This window comes from Thalia democratica, unplaced genomic scaffold, assembly GCF_965202585.1.
Source record: "Thalia democratica unplaced genomic scaffold, ktThaDemo2.hap1.1 HAP1_SCAFFOLD_59, whole genome shotgun sequence".
In the NCBI taxonomy this organism is placed as follows: Eukaryota; Metazoa; Chordata; class Thaliacea; order Salpida; family Salpidae; genus Thalia; species Thalia democratica.
This window is the reverse complement of record NW_028139246.1, coordinates 9,292-29,238: the sequence shown is the minus strand read 5'-3', so window position 1 is coordinate 29,238 and position 19,947 is coordinate 9,292. Positions and strand designations below refer to the sequence as shown.

At 26.0% G+C, this 19,947-nt stretch overlaps 1 protein-coding gene across 1 annotated transcript in view; it reads left to right on the top strand.

Moving 5' to 3' along the window:
• The window catches only part of LOC145845448 (kelch-like protein 26), a 25,798-nt gene extending 6,203 nt beyond the window's left edge, over positions 1–19,595 (top strand). The window contains exon 3 of the mRNA XM_082952711.1: positions 18,497–19,595. Within this exon, the coding sequence (XP_082808837.1) occupies positions 18,497–19,595 (1,099 nt within the window). The remainder of the gene's footprint in view (positions 1–18,496) is intronic.
• Positions 19,596–19,947: the final 352 nt, after the last annotated feature.

The window sequence follows — 19,947 nt, the reverse complement described above, 5'->3', positions numbered from 1 at the left end:
TCGGTCGGTAACTTATTTTTATTTTACTTACTTATTTATTTTTTTTTACTATAAATGTTACCCTTGACTCTTATCCTGGAACGGTAGTCTTTTTTTTTGTTTTTTTTCACTAAATAATTTGTTTTAGTTTTATTATTTAAGTTTTACTAATACTCTTACCAAAACCTTTACCCTCGGTCAGTAAATAAATATATATGTTTATTTTTTCTGCTTTTTTTTTTGCTTTTTATTTATATTTTTTTATATTTTTGTTTTTACTCTTATGCAAAAATCTAACTCGTGCAAAATTGACCCTAGGTGCAAAATTGTCTTCGTGAAATTTTTTTCCCTCGTGCAAGTTTGTCTTCGTGCATAAGTATCTTCATGCAATTTTGTGCACCCGTGTAATTTTGTTCTCGTGCAATCTAAACCCCTCGGGCAATTTTTTGTTCGTGCAATTTTGACCCAATCCCAAAAGATCTAAGTGTAATACCTTTTACAACGATAAACAACTAAAACGTATTGTTTAACTAATTACTGATAAATAAAGAAAAAGTTTTGTGCCATAATGTTATTACATTCATCACTAATAAAAAAAAATCAACTAATTGTTTTAGCTGGGCCTTTGACATAATTATTTTTGAAACTCTTGATATTTGGTCCAAGCTAAATTTTTAGACACTTTTAACGTTTATTTATTAACGGAGAAAAACGTTTATTTCTGTCTTAAAAATAGTTCTGGAAAAGTCAATCATTATAAAAACACCAATAGTGTTTTACATACTATTCCTTTAAGCAACAACACTGTGAAAAGACGTATATATAAAATGTCAGAATGTGTTGAACAAAAGTTAGTTATAATGATAAGCATTATTTTTTTCGATGCAGATGGACGAGTACATTTTTCCGGAAAATAGATGTATTTTTTTTTTGTTTACGTGCGTTTAATAGTTAATGATACAACATACGAAGAACTAGCATTTCCCCAACTAATGGGAACGCATAGCACAGGAAGGTTTGTTTTCACAAAAATAAAAAATATTTTGAATTTCATCAAATACCTTTCATAACATCTTATAGGAATTGCAACAGATGTTGTTCCGTATATGATAGAAAAGTATCGTGAATTAATCACATGTTACTAAAAGTTAAACCCCGATATACTAACTATTTATTGCGATATACATCGCTAACAATTGTTGCATGAAAATTAAGCGTCCGTTTAAATGACTCATTAAACTTTGTAATTGAAACTGTCAACAAATAAAAAAGGTATGCTTTACAAATTCGTCTGCTTAAACTGCTGTGCAATGACAATGATGAGGTTTTTGATAAGTTGATAATGTATACAGAAAAGAGATGGTTATCAAAAGAAGACTCTTTAGAAAGTTTTTTGCTGTTTTTAATTCAGTTGTTGATTTTTTTCTGAAAAGGATAAGGTATTGGCAGACAATCTTGTTAAAAAATAGACATTGCTTACATGTCAGACTTATATGGTAAGATCAACAATCTGAATAAAACTTTACAAGGTAAAAACGTCTTGTAAAGTTAAAATGTAAGATAACTAGTTACAAAAACCAATTTGAATTGTGAGGAAAAAATTTCAATAATAATTAGTTTTCACAGTTTGCAAGTTTGGAAAACTTAAAACTTCAAACAAATGAAGGTGAAATAGAAGTATTTTCATTTCATCTGAAACAGCCTAAATGTTATATTGATTAACGGTTTACTAACATTTTTCAATTAAACGTCCCGAAGTGGATTATGGATCCCTTCGAGACAGTGTAAACGTTGACTTACAGGAAACTTTCTCAGACTTACAAACTGACCTTGAACTTAAAGTAAATTTTTCCAAAGAACAATGTGAAAGCTTTTGGACTCAACAAAAATTAAGACTAAAGTATCCAATCATTTTGGAGGAAGTTAGGTTATTGTTTATAGCTTTTCCTTCTAGCTATGTTATTAAGAAAACTTTTAGTTTAGTTATCAACATCTTGAGCAAACGATATAATCTAGATAATTGTAAAGGAGGTGACTTAAGGCTTTATTTGACTGATTTAGAACCGGATATAGAAAAACTTGCAAGCAGTCATGAAGTTTATTCTTCACATTATTTTAGAATTTAGTTGCGGACATTATTTTCTGTAAGGTCTTCAATTTTAGTTGATTTTTTTAAAGATTTTTTGTTTAAGCTGGTTTGTGTTGTATTTAACTAGTCTTCTTATAATAACAATTTCATTAAGTTACTTATTCTACAACAGGTTCACTCAATGCTTAATGAATATTAATTACGGTAGACTTCTTATTGATTTGAACGTTTTACCCAAAAAAAAGTGCAAATTTATTATTTCTTAAACTTAAACGTAGTGTAAGTTTTAAATTATGAACTCACGGTCTCCTTAAAGCCCCTATGCTGCTTATGTCTCCTTAAATTTCTGTCCCACTTCAAGAAACTCTGATTTAGATGCTAAGTTTAAGTAAACTTTTGAATTTAATCTTCTTTTTTCATTACTAGTTAATACATTTCTTAAGGTATATTTTAATAAATTTAATTGTCTCTAAAGGTTTCAACTCTATTTATCTAAAACCTTCTAAAGTAAAATTTTTACAATATCACTGATGTTTGAATGGTTCTTTAATACAACATGTACATTGATTATCATGCTAGTTTTTATAGAATACCATTTAGTATTATCAGTATAGTTTAGGTTTAACTTAGTTATGGTTTATAGTGTAGGTGTTATATGTAGTAGAACTTTATTGTTTAAGTAACCTACATCTGTGGGTTACATTTTACGTTCTCTTGGTTAGTGCAGTGGTCTTCATGCTGACAAAACTCTATGCACACTAACTTGCGTAAAATTATTTATGTGTACTCCTAAATTACGCCGCTACTGGTAAGAACATGTAAACGACTTTAATTTTTTAAGAGTGATACTGCAGCAATATCTGCGCTTCGCTTCTAGAACTTATTTATTTGTGGAAAATTCCCAAAAATTTATGCACATTTTTATGTTTCCAACATTATAAGTTATTTTGAAAATGTTATTTTCGCAAGAATATTCTTATTTGTGTCGTTCAATTTTTACGTAACCACAGAGAAATCAACCATTCTAAAAATACTAACTGAATCTAACTGGAATCCGGTCAGCGAGAAGTAAAAATTACATGAGATATTCTAGGAATTAAAATGCATAAAAAATAATTAAAATTTAACGTATGGGATAAAAACTTCATAAATAAAAAAGGTCATATGTAAATAGCAATTTGGCAATAACAATTTACCTATTTTCGTGTTTCAAAATGAATGTTCTTAGATGAAACTAAAATGTTCTGGCCAGCCAATAACTTTATTTTTCTACGTCTGGTCCGCTGAATGAAAACGTTGCACACCCCTAATTTAACATTAATCTAGTAAAAAAATTTCAACATTTCAAATGGTACTCGGTGAACTGCATAATTAATTATCTACTACGTATTTAATTTTCGTTTGTTGATTCTTATGTTATATATTCAAAAAAGCGAAAAAAAAAGACACATAAAAAGCATTTAAAATATTTGAGTCTATAGAAAGTAGTATTTTCAGTTCATCTTTTCACTTGTCTTATGTGCCGACTGTCCTGGTTTGTTTATCCGATGCTGCGCTGGTATATATTTCTCATTTCTTTTCCTAAATAATATGTGTTGTACTTTTTGCGTTTTAAATAATGTCAAGTTTAAAACTAATTAATGTTAAAATATAAAGATATAATTAAGTACTTGAAAGGAAAAAATGTTCGTTAAATCAAAAACTTTATAAGTTTTTAGATATTTTATACAGGTATTTCAATAAATTTATAAGCTTCGACTTTTATAAAAAAATGTTTAGGATATTTAGGATAATTTTTAAAACTATTCTGTATTTTACACAAAAAAAAAGGTTTATGATTTGATAAATTTTTTAACTAGACTTATTTATACTGAGTGTGTGGCAAACCTGTTTAGTAATAAACTAAATCTTTTCTACACTTCTAACTAATTTTGAAGGATTATATAGTTTTAAGGTTAAAAAAAATATTAAAGTAAAAAAAGCCATAAATTTAAAATATATATCTTTAATTGTGTAGTTAAAACAAAAAAAAACCTGAGTTATAAAAAATTTGGCTGAATCATTAAAATTAAAGGTTTTTGTTCTAAGTTGAAAAACTATTCTAAGTGATCTTTAACTTTCCAGAGTCATCTTGAGATTCAAAAAAATTGAAACATATTTTCCAAGTTAGAGGTTGCAAAAGGTCTTAGAAAATATTATAAATTAGCAAAAACATTTTTCTTGTAAAGTTTAGTTAATTTAAAACATTAGAAAAGTACAGTAAATGTAAAGCTATTTAAACCTTAAAAAAGTATATTTCTTAGTACATATTAGCAAATTATTCATTAGTACAGTGATAGTTTACTCTAACAGTAACAAAAGTTAAAGTTCACTAAACTGTAACTGTAACTTTACTTATAAGGATAGTGATTTTAAATTCAAACTAAAATTGAAATTTAATATCAATATATTATTTGTATTTAGGTTTGATACTAAAAAAGTATACAATAAATGTTTAGTAATTGTTATTTTTATTTTCACAAATTGATTTTACCCTTTATAGCAGGGGTCGGCAAACTGCGGCCCGCGGGCCAATTGCGGCCCGCGAAGGGTAAATCTGCGGCCCGCGAGCACGTTATTTTTTTGAATGGAATGCGGCCCGCGAAAGAAAATTTTGTGGCCCGCGAGCATGTAAAAGTGGTCCGCTGAGCAAAAATATATTTTAAGTAAAATTTTTTTCGGTAATTCGATTTAATTTGATTAGTTTGGTTTTAAGTCTCTGTATAACATTTAAAAATAATTAGAAGAAGTTACTGCTTTAATTTAAAAACGTGAAAAAGACAGATTAGCATTCTAACAGGATATTTTTCTGAGTGTCATAATAACTTCTATTTTACAACAGCAAGTAGTTATCTGAAAAAAGAGTGTAAAGATTGCTTGAATTTAATAAGTTAGTTATATTATACCTATTTGTTAAATAAACTAAATGCAAATGTTTTCCATTTTTTACAAAAGCAATGCACATTAGTTAACTAAAGTGTCATTTCTTTATAGCTTAGATATTCTTTTCAATATTTTTATACCTATGTTTCTTTTATATATTTTTTATTTGTAAATGTTATTTTTTAGTGTACAAATATTTAAAACAACATAGTAAAAAGGTTAATTTAAGTTTTTTTTTAACACATTTTAATTTTTTAGAAGTTTTCTTTGCACTTATATGCACACCAACTTAAAAAAGATGCTTATATTTTAAACCACTTTTTATAAAATACTTTAGTTAGTTTAAGTTTAGTTTGTGCATAATTTTCTAAGTTTATTTTTTCTATATGTAATATCTAAATTTGTACAGACACATTTAAAACAATATATATGACATAAACTAATATAGTTTTTGTTAGGTATACATTTTCATTTTTCAAACATTTATCTTGTCAAACTAAGTTAACTTTTATGCTTTGCATATCAATACACACATTTGCTGGGTTATATACATTGACACACACTCAGACTATCACTATTTGAAGACTTCAAATCTCAGGCCAACTAAGTCATTTTATAAGTTTTTGGCTAGAAATGTTTTTTGTTTACAAAAATATTAGGAATGTTTTTGTTAATTAAGGCTGGCTTTTTTACTTCAAAGAGTGGCAAATTAAACTTATGATGTAAGTTTTGCTCAACCCAAACTGTTAGTTTCAGTTATAATATATGTAAAATTTAAAGACTTGCAGCTGACATAATTCAAAATATTATTCATATTATTGTGTACATTTAACTGTGAACAATCAGTGTTACCAAAAAACATGAATCTCGGAAAAGCTTTGAACTTGAAAATTTATGCTTAAAAATTTTGGAAAAAAACTTAAATTTGAGAGCCTGGAGTTTGAAACAATTTTTACATGTAAAGTAGTGAAATTTCGATTAGACTTAAAAAATTTAGCAAACAAACATTTCTTTATTAAAAAATATATTGAAGTAGCTTAAGAGTGTTTTTTAATATTGATAAACTTTATAAGACACTTTTTAAACTTTAATTAAACTTTATACTAAAAATAAAAGAAGGAATTGTAATTCTAAAAACTTTTGGTGCATTGCACCTTTACTTGTAAAATTTCACCGATTGTTGTGCTTCGTGTTTGAACTAAACCAAGAAATTATACTAAAATGTCAAAGTTAAAAAAACATCTCTAATAAAAATTCTCAGATGAGCAATAGTTTTTCTATCAGTGCTTTTATGTTAACATATTGATTAAAGTCATAATTTGATTTATGCGACTTTATAACCTTAATGCATTTCTTAAATAGGACTTTTTGTTGTAATTGAAGAAATAAACAAAAATTTTTCATTACTGCCAACAAAAATTCTTAAAAAAGTTTTCAATTATAAACAGTATCTCATTTTTAATAATAAATTTTGCTACTTTATAACTTGCCTTAATAACTTTTTTCTGATAATTCTGTAGTTACTGAAGATAATCATGTGCCTTGTTGGAACTGACTTTGGTGATTTGTTTTTTATCGTTTCTCGCAATAACTCCTAACTAACGTTTTTTTTTTATGTTTGTTGCTCGTCTTTTATTTTACAACTAATATTTTTTAATGCAATATTCTTATTGCAGACAAAGAATTGCTGTAATGCTTAATAAAAATTAAGTTTTTCCCTCCGCTAATGATTCAATAAAGTTTTATACTTTTCTTAAAAATGTTTAAGAAAGTTAATTGTCCATTCCAGCTGACTTATATTTTTTTGGCATGTAATTTGTTTACTGTTAATAAGTTTCGTTATTTCTTTATGTTGTGAACTTTGTTTTAACTGGGTTGCTACACAACCAGGCTACTTTAAAAGCTTGAAAACTCAGATGTGTGTGAAACTTTTAATTCAAACACTTAAAAGAAATCTTAGAATTCCCAGAATAGTTTTTATGACTGTAGTGTAGTTTACTAATTGTAGTTTTTACTTGTTTTTTACACTTTGTGTACTTTTTAATGATGAGGATATTTTTACTAGGTACTTAAGCTTGGTTTACAACGATTTACTAGCTTTTTAAACTTTAAACGAACTTAGGTTGGTTTGATACAACTCTGACATTTTTGCTTTTTAAGTGACAACCATGTAAAAGACTAGTTTCTAATAAAATATTTTATCAAAGTATTCGAGAATTAATTATGTTAAAGAATTTGTTCTAGCTTTCTTTAACACAAACAGGTATTAGTTTTATTAAATTAAGTAATTACTAAATTTTTTAATGGATGTAAACTTTTAAACACGCAAAAACTTTTTTTTGAAGTTAATATTCTTAGAAATATGAAAAAAGGGGTTGATAATATAACAAATATATAAAAGTAACTAATAAATTGTCTTTTAAGTTTGGTTTATTTAGAGAGTATGTAAAATTACAAAAGTTTAAATTTAACTTATTAAGTGCTTATGAAAGTACATAGTTTATTAACACTTAAGTATATTAGTCAATGTAAATTTTTTTCTAATTTTATTTTATTTAATTTAAATAGTCATTCTATGTATAGCTAAAAGTAATTTAAAATGATAAGGTGAATAAAAGTAAAACTTTTCTCTAGTGTGACTAAAACTAAAACCAAAAGATTATTCAAATGTCACTAAAACTAAAACTGCGGCCCGCGAAGACTTTGTAAACTTAAAATTTGGCCCGCGACCACCAACTGCCTGCCGACCCCTGCTTTATAGCATATAAATTGTTTTTAAACAATAGTTACAGGGTTGCCACTTTTAAATAGAAAAAAACATATTATGATTTAAAAAAACATTTTAAGTAAAAACTGTATTGAATAATCTTAAAACCTCTTAATTCATTAAAAGTTTATTTCAAGTCTTTTAAATATTATATTATGAATAGATAAAGATGTTTAACTAACTTTTTGAAGTAACATATATTAAGTTTTTGAACAAAATTGGTTAAAAAATCAAAATATTAAAACTTGAACAACTAAATCTTATTCAAGATTAAAAAGAAATTAGCTTGTTATTTTCAAAAAATCTTGAAAATAACTTCAATTTTTAGTAAATTAACCAAGCTGTCCTGTGTTAGTACAACATTTTAAACCAGTTTGAGTTGTCCTGAAAATTAGATTTTTTTTTAACTTTACAGAGTTTTCCTTACTATATCACATATCAAGAGTGAGTTTCAACCCTGTTTTACTAGATGCTATATATATTTTACTTTATATGATTTCTATCTTAATGCGTTTAAAATTAGTTGTAAAGTTAATTATTTAGATATTAAAGTTTAAAAAAAAATTGAAAAAGAACAATTAGTTAAAAAAACTAACTAACATCTTGGAAATCTTATAGGTTTTATGTTTCCCCTCTTGTTTGTGGCTGGTTAAAAGAAGGTCCTCATCTCACCAATTTTTCAAAGTTATTATAAGAGATCAATGTTGTTTTTTTTTTCATTACAACTTGTCTGCTAATTCTAGAGAAGAATTGTTCAACTAAATTAATTTCAGCCTTGAGAATACTAAAATAATCAACTAGTAGAAAAGCTAATAAAGTAAATTCAAAAAAATCATCAGGGCTGAAGCTTAACACAATGTTGAATTTATCGTTTAACTAAACAAAAAAAATAAACTTTACCTCTTTTAAACACACTAAAAATTTTGTGTACCTCTAAGTCAGTTTTGTGCACCCTAAAGTTTTCTTGTACCCTAAAAATAATTTTGTGTACACTAGTGTCCACCGGTGTACACCTTTCAGACTACTGATCTAATTAAGAATCACCAGTCTATTAGATAACAGCTGAATAAGACCAAGTCAAAATTTATCAAAATAAATTTTTCTAGTGTATAACTTTTTATTTTCAATGTATTATTTATTACATTTTATCTCACATTGTTATATTTTGTCATTTTAACTATTAAGTGCATTTTATTTAAGAGAAGATTTTGAGAAATTTTTTATTTAGGTTGAATTCAAACTTTAAAAACTGTACATTTACTCTCTGCCCTTTGAGGTTTAATCATAACCAGAAGGACAAAAGAAGTTTAAAAAACCATAAGGTAATAAGAGGCAATGTTGATAAAAGTTGTAAAAGAGGAATACAATACATAATAAAACTTAAAGAGTATTAACATGTTTTAAGTTTTTAAAATGAAGAAAGTAAGTGACAATATTTTAGTCAAAGTAAAACAAAAAGGTAGAATGATACAGTTCAAGTCTTTTAGTTACAGAATTTAGGTGACAAAGTTTAAGTAAAAAAAGCCATAAAGGGTAGGTTTTATCCCTGTGAAACCATAAAATCAAATAAAACTAAAAATTTTTAGTCACCAAAGCCAAAATAGAACTTACAAAATATAAGTCCAAATAAGTCATAAGGTACTGACAGTGTATGAGTACAAACAAGCACAAAAAGTAGTGAACATTTTTAAGTCACAGTGAGTCATGTTAAATTTTATGTTAGGCTCTTGAATAGTAGTAGAACAATAGAAAAAGACAATATTTAATAATAACTAAGAGATCAAAGACCAGTTAAAAAATCCTGAGTAGCATTAGGAATTTGTACCAAACAGGTTTTCTATGTGCATGATATTTTAATGATAATTTTAACTGAAAAAGTTGTTTTTATTACAATGTTGGTGCTATTTTAGCCTGATTATTGAGAATCTTTGAAAATTAATTATTATCTGAAAAAGATTTAGAAAATTTAGTACTTATTTAATTTTTTATTTTAAGCTTTAAAACAATATGTATTTAAAGGTTTTTTTACAAATTCTTTTATCTTGTATTTAAGACAAATTTAACATTTTGTATGGTTTTGAATTTTTTATAATTATTGCTTTTATCTAATAGATTTAGGGAAAGTTGTATTTATAAAACAAAATAAATATATATATATATGGTTTTCCTCACTATTCTACTAGAAAAAAAGTATAACAAGAGAAAGTAGAGATTTTCTTTGAGCAAAAAGGGAGAGATACATAGCAGAAAAAGGAAGTGTATTAAATACCATTTACTTTATACTGTTGTTATATCTAATTGAATGCATGTAGAAGAAAATTACAGTTAGGAGAAAGTTATTAAGCTATGTTCAGCTATATGTATACTGAGTTTTTCACTGACATCATTCTAGACAACATTGCTGCTGCTAATGTGTAGCTCATTTAGACATTTATAATACTTTAATATTAAATGTAAAATTATTTTTAATTGATATTTTTTTTTATTCAAGTTCTAAATAGTTATATAAAATATTCTTTTATAAATTTTTTTAAGTATGTTCTCTTAAGGTTAGTTTTGTTTTAAGGTTTTAATTACGTTTATTAAAATATTGTTAAGTGTTTTTATTTATTATTAATGTTGTTTACATGGTTCTAAAACAACATGTTTATTCATTGTCATGCCTAGTTTAAATAGAATAACATTTAGTATTATTTAGTATCACTTTTATTCAATCTAATTTTCTTATTTAGTTATGTTTTCAAAAAAGAATACAACTATATTGTTAATAATAAAAGTAATTTCTTTTTTACGTTGGTTACAAAGATAATTTTTTCTTTATTTATAATGTAATTAAACTAAAGCAGAGTTCAGCACGTGTTTAAGCTTGATGTATTCTCTTTAGTATTTTAGAGTTAAATTATACAATAAAAAAACTGTCTGTTACATTTTGATTACTCAACAACGACATTAAAATAATTTTACTTAATTTTTTTATTTAGTTTGACATTTTAACAGAGTTATTTTAATAAGTTTGAATACAAAACTTTCAGTGTTTAAAATCCTCATTAGTTACTTTGAGGAAAAAAAAATACTCACGATGGAAAAAGAAATAAATAAATCTTACAAAAGGTTTGTTAAAGTTATTTAAATTATCAAAATAAAACTGCAAACTGTTGCCTACTTATTTTAAGAAAATAGTAATTAATGATTGAATAATAGGTTTTGAATCAAACTTTTGATTGTAAACATTATTAAAATTTAGGAAAAAAATGTTACAAAAAAACGAAAGAGCAAATTTATTTTTTATTATTTAAAAACAATTCTTTTTTGTTATGCTATTATACAGTGTGCCTGCAATCGACAATTAGATTTTTTAGTATTTAGTAACAAATATTTTACATAATCAATTTAAACAGTATATATACTTTTTTTGATTTATATTCTCAAAGTACATAACATAAGTTTGATTGCAGTCATTTTTAATAAATTTCAGTTTAAAGTTTTAAATTACCAAAAAACTAAGCTTTTTATCCTCAAGTTTTAAACCTTAACTATAAACAAAATTACTTTTACTACCTGTATGTATTGTTATATATTTTTTTTTATAGATAAATTAGCATTTATAAAAAATAGAATAACTGTTTGATAAATCAGAACTTTGTCATATTTATATGTTAATTTTTTAAAAACTGCAAGCTGTTATTAAGGTTTAAATTTAAAAGTAAAAATGATTTAAATTTCTCCTAGAAAGCTTACCTATACTTAGGTCACATATTTGCTAAACATAAATTTTAGGTTATATTTCTCCTAAAAGATTTTAAGCAAAAAAACTAATAAAATTATTTTTAGGCGAGAAATCAAGTTATATCCATTGATAATACTTTTTTTCATTTTTTAGTCACTGAAAAATGTAATGAAGCATTATCCTTTTTTTTAATATAATGCTTAATGTTTAAATATTTTGATAAAACAATAACGCCAGCATTTTTTGTCTTACCAACAAATGTTATTAAAATTTTTTAAATATTTTATTCTCAACAATTTAAAACTCGTTTAAATAAATTATATTTGTGGCAATAGAAGTTTTTATTTAGTTTTATCTCCAAAAAATCAATGTTATACAAACAAAAAAATGTTGATTTACCATCAAAATATTTAAATACAAGCTGGTTAATATTGATGATAATCTTACTTAGATTTTTTATTTAAGTTATAATTTTTTTAATACGACTATATTGTATTTTTTATGTAAATTTATAGTATCTGACTGTAATTTTTTAAATAATATCAATATTACATAGTGTATTAAAAACTATATCGTTTCGTTTAAAATGTTTTTTTTTTGTATAAAATAACTTAAACTAAAAAACGAGTGTGAAGTTAGCTTGACCGCAATTTTTAGGAATTTTTAAAAAATGTCCAAATTTTAAACCTAATTGTTTTCCTTATCTTAAATTGGGTCTCACAGAATTTTAATTTTGTCATATAGGGTTCTCGGATTTGAAGTAGCGTGCCGACCACTGTTTTAGAGAACGTTTCTTGCTTTTAATTAAAAAAATAAACTATATAATTCGGGTTTGGTTTTTTGAGTGGGGCCTCTGTAAGAAAAGTTGGGTTTTTTTATGAGTTTTCTTATTTTATGACTTAGAGTAAAAAAAAATAGTATTTTTATAAATCTTCTTATAAAAGATTATTAGAATTTTCGAACATATAATTTCTCTGAAAATACTTGATCATCTTTTTTTAAATAAGCTAATTTCACATAAACAGTTTGGTTTTCTACCTAATCGATTATCTAGTTATCAACTGTTGAATTGCTTACACTCATGGTTGGTTTCATTTCTAAGCAATAAGTCAACTAAAGTTATTTACACAGACATTCAAAAGGCTTTTGACTCTGTATCCCATTTTAAACTAATAAATACTTTAACTCAATACAAAATTCATAAAAGTTTAGTTAGCTGGTTCAAAGAGTTTCTTGAAAACAGAACCCGAAAAGTAGTTATTGGTAACACTTTTATAGAGTCTTTACCTGTTTTCAGTGGAGTGCCTCAAGGAGGGGTTATTGGCCCACTTTTATTTATAATTTATATCAATGATATAGCTTTAGAAGTAGATGTTGATAGCAACATAAACCTCTTTGCAGACAATACAAAAATTTTTAGCCATTCTAACAAAAATCTTTGGATAAAATTTATCATTGGCTAAAAGAAATAAAACTAGTTTTAAATCCTAGTAAATGTCAGGTTCTAATCATTCAAAAAAATACATCTAGTATCACTTCTGAATTTAGAATAAACAACATAAGGTTACCTTCAACTAAAGTGTTTAAAGATCTGGGAATTTTTATTGCTGAAAACCTAAAATGGAACCAACATATCAATTTTGTTTATCAAATTGCATCAACTATTTCTTATCAAGTTTTAAAGAGTTTTAAATCTACAGATATAAACATTCTAAAAAAAAATTATCTCGTTTACATTCGTCCTAAGTTAGAATACAACACACAAATTTAGTCTCCATACTTGAAGAAAGATATAAACCATCTTGAATCGATTCAAAGAAAATATACAAGAATAGTCTTCAACTGTTGCAACATTTCATACACATCTTATTTTATAGACTCTCAAAACTTGGCATTAAGTCTTCAGAATATAGAAGGATTGAGTTTGACTTAATTACTTTTTTCAAACTAATTAATAGTGAAACTACAGTTAATTTACAGTCTATTTTTGAACCTCATAAATGTACTTATTTACTGATAGGTAACAACAGAAAATTTACATGCAGACATAATTTCAATAATAATGTCTGGCATAATTCTTTTTTTTTATCGTTCAGTTGAATTATGGAACAAGCTTCCAAACGAATTAGTTTCTTGTAAAAAAGTTGAGCATTTTTGGTTAAGATTAAAAAAGTTTGATTTAAATGAATATTTTGTCAGCAAAATTCATAAGTAATTTTTTTTGTTATTTCTTCATTAACCAATGGTTGTATTTGTTTAATTTGGTTTAACCTATAGCTTTTTTATTAGCGGCGCCTTTCCTTTGTGTATAACAAAACCTGTTCCTTAATACATAGTTAATTGGCCTGTTAAAGGGCTTGGGGCCTTAGGTTTTTGAGTTTTGTTTATAGTCAGTGTTCTCAACATTTATCAGCTACTACGAAAGTCCAACAAACGCTGAGTTATCTGAGTATTAAAGATTTGAAAGTAAATATGAAGCAGGCTCTCCTAACAAAAGTGAAACAATTTGTATGGATAAAGTTAAATCAGTTACTCAAATGAAGGCTAAATCAGTTGTTCAAATAATGTGAAGCCAGTTGTCTGAATGAAAGTGAAACCAGTTTTGGAGTGAAACCATTTGTTCGGGTGAGTTGAAGTAGGATATTGTTGTTCTGTTTTCGGAAGCACAGGAATTATAAATTTACTGTTATAATTTTTGTATTTTTATGTTAACTTTAAACTTTAATTAGTTAAACTCAGTTTTTTTTTTAATGTACAATTTTGGTTTATTTTTGTCTTTTTGTTGTATGTCTTTCTGTATAAGTGGCCTAGGTTTTGATGCCTGGGTCCTTCGTATGACAATAAACTTACAATAATAATATGTAAATTAACGGCTATAGTTTTTTTTTTTACTAACAGTCAATACTTTGTACAATTTGCCCTTAATTAAGATTTTTTAGGAATTTTAACTCAAACTGATAAAAAAAAAATTTAATAAAAAAACTCAATTAAGGCCAAATTGTACAAAATATTGACAGTTAGTAAAAAAAAGTTCTAGACGTTTATTCACAAAATAATAAGTAGATTAAATAGAATATTATTGTACTCCTTCTTTATTACTTAAATTGATAAAATAAGAAAATTCAATAAAAAAAACCCGATTTTTTCAAAGTGGCCCCACTCAAATAACCTAACCCTAATCCAATGTTTTTTAAGTTAAAAGCAAAATCCCGTTCTCTATAAAACAAAAAAAAAGTTAATTAGCTATAAAGATAAAAAAATAAATAGGTTTAAATTTTAGACATTTTAAAAAAGTTCTTGTAATTTGCGGTCAAGCTAAATTTACACTTTATTACTTTTAAATATTTATTAAATGTTTCAGTTATTTTTTGCATAAAATACTTTGTCTAAACCAGAGTTTCATTTTTTTCAAATTGCCCCCTTTGAACAATAAAAAAGGCTATTGCCTCCTCCAAAAAGTTTACCATTTAAAACACTTATGACTTTTGTTTGCTCTTCATCTGCAACTTATGAATATTTCTGTAAATTTCAAAATTACTAATAAATACACCTAAGACTTTTTTTGCACTTCATGTGTAACTCAAGTATATATTGTAAGTTTCAATGTTTTGAAATCGCTCCCCCTCTTCCACCCAACTTATTGTGCCCCCTAACTTACTAAAATCGCCCCAAAAGCGGTACCGCCCACCTTGGGAAACCCTATACTAAACTAACCAAATGTTTGAAGTATTTTCTGTTAAAATAGTTTTTTATAGCAACATCGTATGTTAAAACAGGTCTGATTTTAACAAAAAGGGTCAACGTTTTCTCGGGTTGGTCAAAGAGAAGAGTATGAAAAGTTATAAAGAAAATGCCGAAGTTAAATTTTATAACTATATTCAAAAAGGTTAATTAAATTCAAAACTTTTTTTCGCCATTCAAAATTATAAAAGCACTCGTTTAGTTATATTGTTTTAAGTCAAAGTGCAATAAACTAAATTTAAAACATTTCTATAGTATACAGTTTACAAGGTTACCACTTTACCTGGAAACCTGAGAAAACCTGGGATTTGAAAATTTAGACAAAATAAAAACCTGGAGAAACCTGGAATTTTGAACAAAAACCCTGAAATTTTTAAAGTTTAAGTTTTTGTAAATTTTTATAAAATCGATAAAATTAAAATAATTATAGTTTTTATGACTTTTAAGTTTGTAGTTTTAGCTAACTTTTTTTTAATGGAAACATTAAGGTTTTAACATTAATTTTCCGTTAAATTTCATAGTTAGTAAAAGTCATTAGGAAAGAAATAAAACCATTACTTTGTACTTGTAACAAAAATTGTAAGAGTATGTTGAGAAAAAGTCAGTTTTATTGCAGTGAGCCTCAAGTCAAGACCTTACAGATTAAATTCAACAATTCACTTTATTATTATTTATATTTTTATTGTAACATATTTTTTCAAACAATGTTTACTTTTTAAAACTAGTCTCTGATTTCAATTTTAGTAGTTAAGAATCTTTTTATTCAAAACATATTAATTGCTTTCTCTAGGATTAAATTGTTTAAAAAAATACTTTTATATTAAATGATTTTAATCTTTTTAAAAGTAAGTGTTGTTTTTTTTATTATTATGTTATTTTTAAGGAAAAAACGCAGAACCTGTTAATTTTTTTATTATTATTATGATTTAGTAATATCAAGCTACTGTAAATTAATAAAAAATTGTTAAGTTTTAGATAAAATAAGAAATAGTTATGTTTATAACTGTTATTAACATTATAAAGTTATGTCTAAACTTTTAATTTTTAAATGTATAATTCGGAGTATTGAGTAGATTGGTCAATATCTCTTTTACTGTCTTAGTTTCAACTCTTGAAGAAACAAGCTGTACTTTTAAATAAAAAGTTAAAAGGGTCAAGTATTCTGTTAGATTTCCTCTCATCAGGTACACGTGTCTTAAAGTTTTGGTGAGAAATCCTGAATACTTGATGATACTTCTCAAGTATTGTAACCATTAAAACTTCTTTGGAATTTTTTTAAATAAATTCAATCTTAAATGATAAATAATTATAAAAAATCAAATAATTTTATAAGGCCAAGTATTGCTTACATTTTTTCTAATGTGTGCAGTTTTGTACTTTGTTGTATTGACATCATATGTGGCAGGATATAGGTAGTTAAGTTTGTGTTGTCAGTTTTTTTTTTTTGTAGCAGCTTTACTGTCTTTAAATTTCTCTTCTTGGGTAATTCTTTCTCTATATTTATAAACGTCAAGACATGGTTGAATATGAAGGATGCTTAATTGCTTGCGGTTAGTTAAAAATAAATAGTTGTGAAAAATCAAATAAATAGAAAATAATAAAAAGTTTTAGTATATTTAAATCATAATCAGGTCTCTCGAATATTTTTGAAACAAATACGGATTGACAAGCCACTATTGCCATCGTAATCATCCAACTCTTCGCCAGATTTTCTTCTGTTTTGCTTTTTGTCCATATTTGTGTGCTTAAGAGATCTAAACCAGGACTTTATGCTCTAAAAAGTATTTTTTCCTAGTTTCAAGTATAATTTTCTAAAATCAATAAACGTACTTGATTGTTATACACGACCTCTGTCTTTACCACAAACGAGATTAATCAAGCTCAAAACAAGGTTTTGATGTGACGTCATACTTACTCAACGGATCGCCCTGATACTTTGAAGCACTCCTAATAAGGTCATTATTAGTGAGTCAACGATCTATTATTTCCATACATGCAGTAACTTCGTCAAAACAAAATTGTTCTGCCAAAAAAATGATTTCGTTGTGACGTCATAATAACTCAATGGATCACCCTGAAACTTTAAAGTGCTCCTACTAAGACCATCATTAGTTAGTATACGAACTTTCATTTTCAATCAAGCAGTAACTTTTTTAATGGTTAACTATCCCTTGATAATAGATCCATCTTAAGTAATTATAATAAAAGTATATAGTCTAAATATTGCTATTTTTTATCATTGTTTTAGTAACTTATTCATGCCTCATTAAAAGTTTTTTCTATTATTACTTTCGTTAAATTAAATTGGTTTTTCACAGAGTTTAAATAATCTATTAAAGAATAAAATTTAAATTTTACTTTAAAAATTCTTGTGAAAAAAGGTGTCAAAAGATACTAGTAGAAATAAAAAAAATAGTAAGCTATAACAAATTTTAGTTCTGCATACTTGTTAGATTTTATTTCACTTGTAGCATTTACATCTAGGTCTGTTTCTTGTTTTAAAAAACAAATTATTTGAATTAATTATTTCAATTATATAAGTTTCAAATAATCATTTGTTATAATAATTTAAATAAAACACGTTGGAAATAGAAAATAAGAAAATAAGAAAAATTTAAGTAGATTTTTGGTGTTTTATATTGAACTAACATAACAGCTTTAAAGCAACCATCTTAGAAGAATTTGATAAAGGTTCCAACATAATAAAATAAATTGCAATACTTACAGTAATTCTTAGATAATTTTTATCTTTTAAACAGCGTTTCTTTTTGATAAATAATAACTTATTACTAAAAATTATCAAAAAAAGATGTGCTTTCAAAAACCTAGAATGAAATCTGAAAAACCTAGATGAAGTTTAGAAAACCTGGAAGAAATTTGGAAAACTTGAAATAAGTTTGAAATAATGAGTATCAACCATGACTTTAGTAGTTATTAATGTAGAAAAAATATTAAAATGTGTAACAAGAAAAAATAATAAATTAAAATTTACAGAACAGTTTCTACTCGATGAAAATAACTTTATAGAAGCTCTGAAAATGTTGAATATTGTATTTAACAATAACTTAGAAAACGATATATGCATATATGAAAAAAACTTCAAAGACTTAAAAGTCAGGTTTAAAAAGATTATTACTTATCGACAAACTTTTAAATTGATTTGTTTAGACAAATTTACAAAAGAGTATCTAAGTAGATGGTTTAGTGTGTTTGTTGAAACCAATTGCTTTTTAAAACTTGACTATGCTTTGATCTTTGGTTTACTTTCAAGTTCAAATCTACACACCACGTCAGAAATTGAAGTTTTTAATGCTGCAAATGCATGGGTAAGTCACAAATTCGAAGAAAGAAGCAAATATGCAAAAAGTCTTTTATTGCTAGTTAGATTTCCATTGCTTTCTTATTGTGCTTTGAAGTACATTTTAGATAAAGAATCATCATTCAAACAAGTAGAAGAATGTCGTACAATAATTTATGATGTTTTGTGTTCAGGAAAAAGTGTTTTACAAGAATCTAAAAGCTACTTTGAACAGAGGTATTGCACTCAACCTGTTTCTATGTCTTCGAAACTTTTAAGTAATAGATCAGTTTGTTATAAAGGTGAAGTATACACTTTTAATAGTTTATTTCATGCTGAAATTGATTCAGTTGAAAAATACTGTCCTGCATCAAACCAATGCAATGAGGTGGCTGGATTATGTGAAGATTGGGACGAACATGATCTTTTTAGTGTGTGCGTTTTAGAAGACAAAATATATCTTATTGGAGGTTTCAATAATAGGTATGAAGGTACAACTGATATATGCTTAGAGTATGATCCAAAGAAATGTGAATGGAGGAAAAGGAAAAGAATGAAAATACCAAGAGAAGGACCTTCCTTGATAGTTTTTTCAGGAAGAATTGTGGTATCAGGTGGAATAGTATATTGTAATCACATTGATAAAAATGTTGACGGAGGTGATAAAAATTATCATGTTGAAGACACTTATTTTACAGTAACAAGATCATTGGAAGAATATGATCCTGTAAGTGATTCCTGGTCAAAATTTACCAGCATGATTAACGGTAGAGTTTTTCATCAGTCAGTTGCAATAAGGAATAAATTATTTGTGTTTGGTGGCGGGACTAATGAGTCAGAAGTTTATGATTCTACATGCAAGATATTCGTCAGTCTGAAAACACATATCCCAAAAACTAACAGTTTTCTTAGAGAACCATCTACAGCTTTTAGTATAGGAAGCAAAATTTTAATTTTTGGTCAAGTAGATTCACTTGCATTGTGTTATGACGTAGAAGAAAATGAATGGTCTGAAAAACCATACAAAGTTTCGGACAATCTTGAAGAGTTCAGTTGTATTCAAGTGTCCTAATTAGGACTATATTTTAAAGAATTTAGAAAAATCCTTATAATAAAGTAGTATTGAAATTAGTTGTCTTTGTTTGTACACTAACGATTAAATTTAAGCTATACATTTTGTAGTGTAAAATTAATATAGTGAGTGATATTTGATTTAATTGAACAGAAAAATTTCTCAAATAACATTTTATAAGCATGTAAGAGGTATACAAAGTTGTTCCTAAGTTTCAAATAAATGCGACCATGCAATATAATTAAAAATTACCCACCCATTTAGCTTTTAAATAAAGGATATAGTGGGATTTGAAAACAAAACATATAGTATGTAATGAATAGTTTTTTTGTATAGACTGCTCGTATTCTAA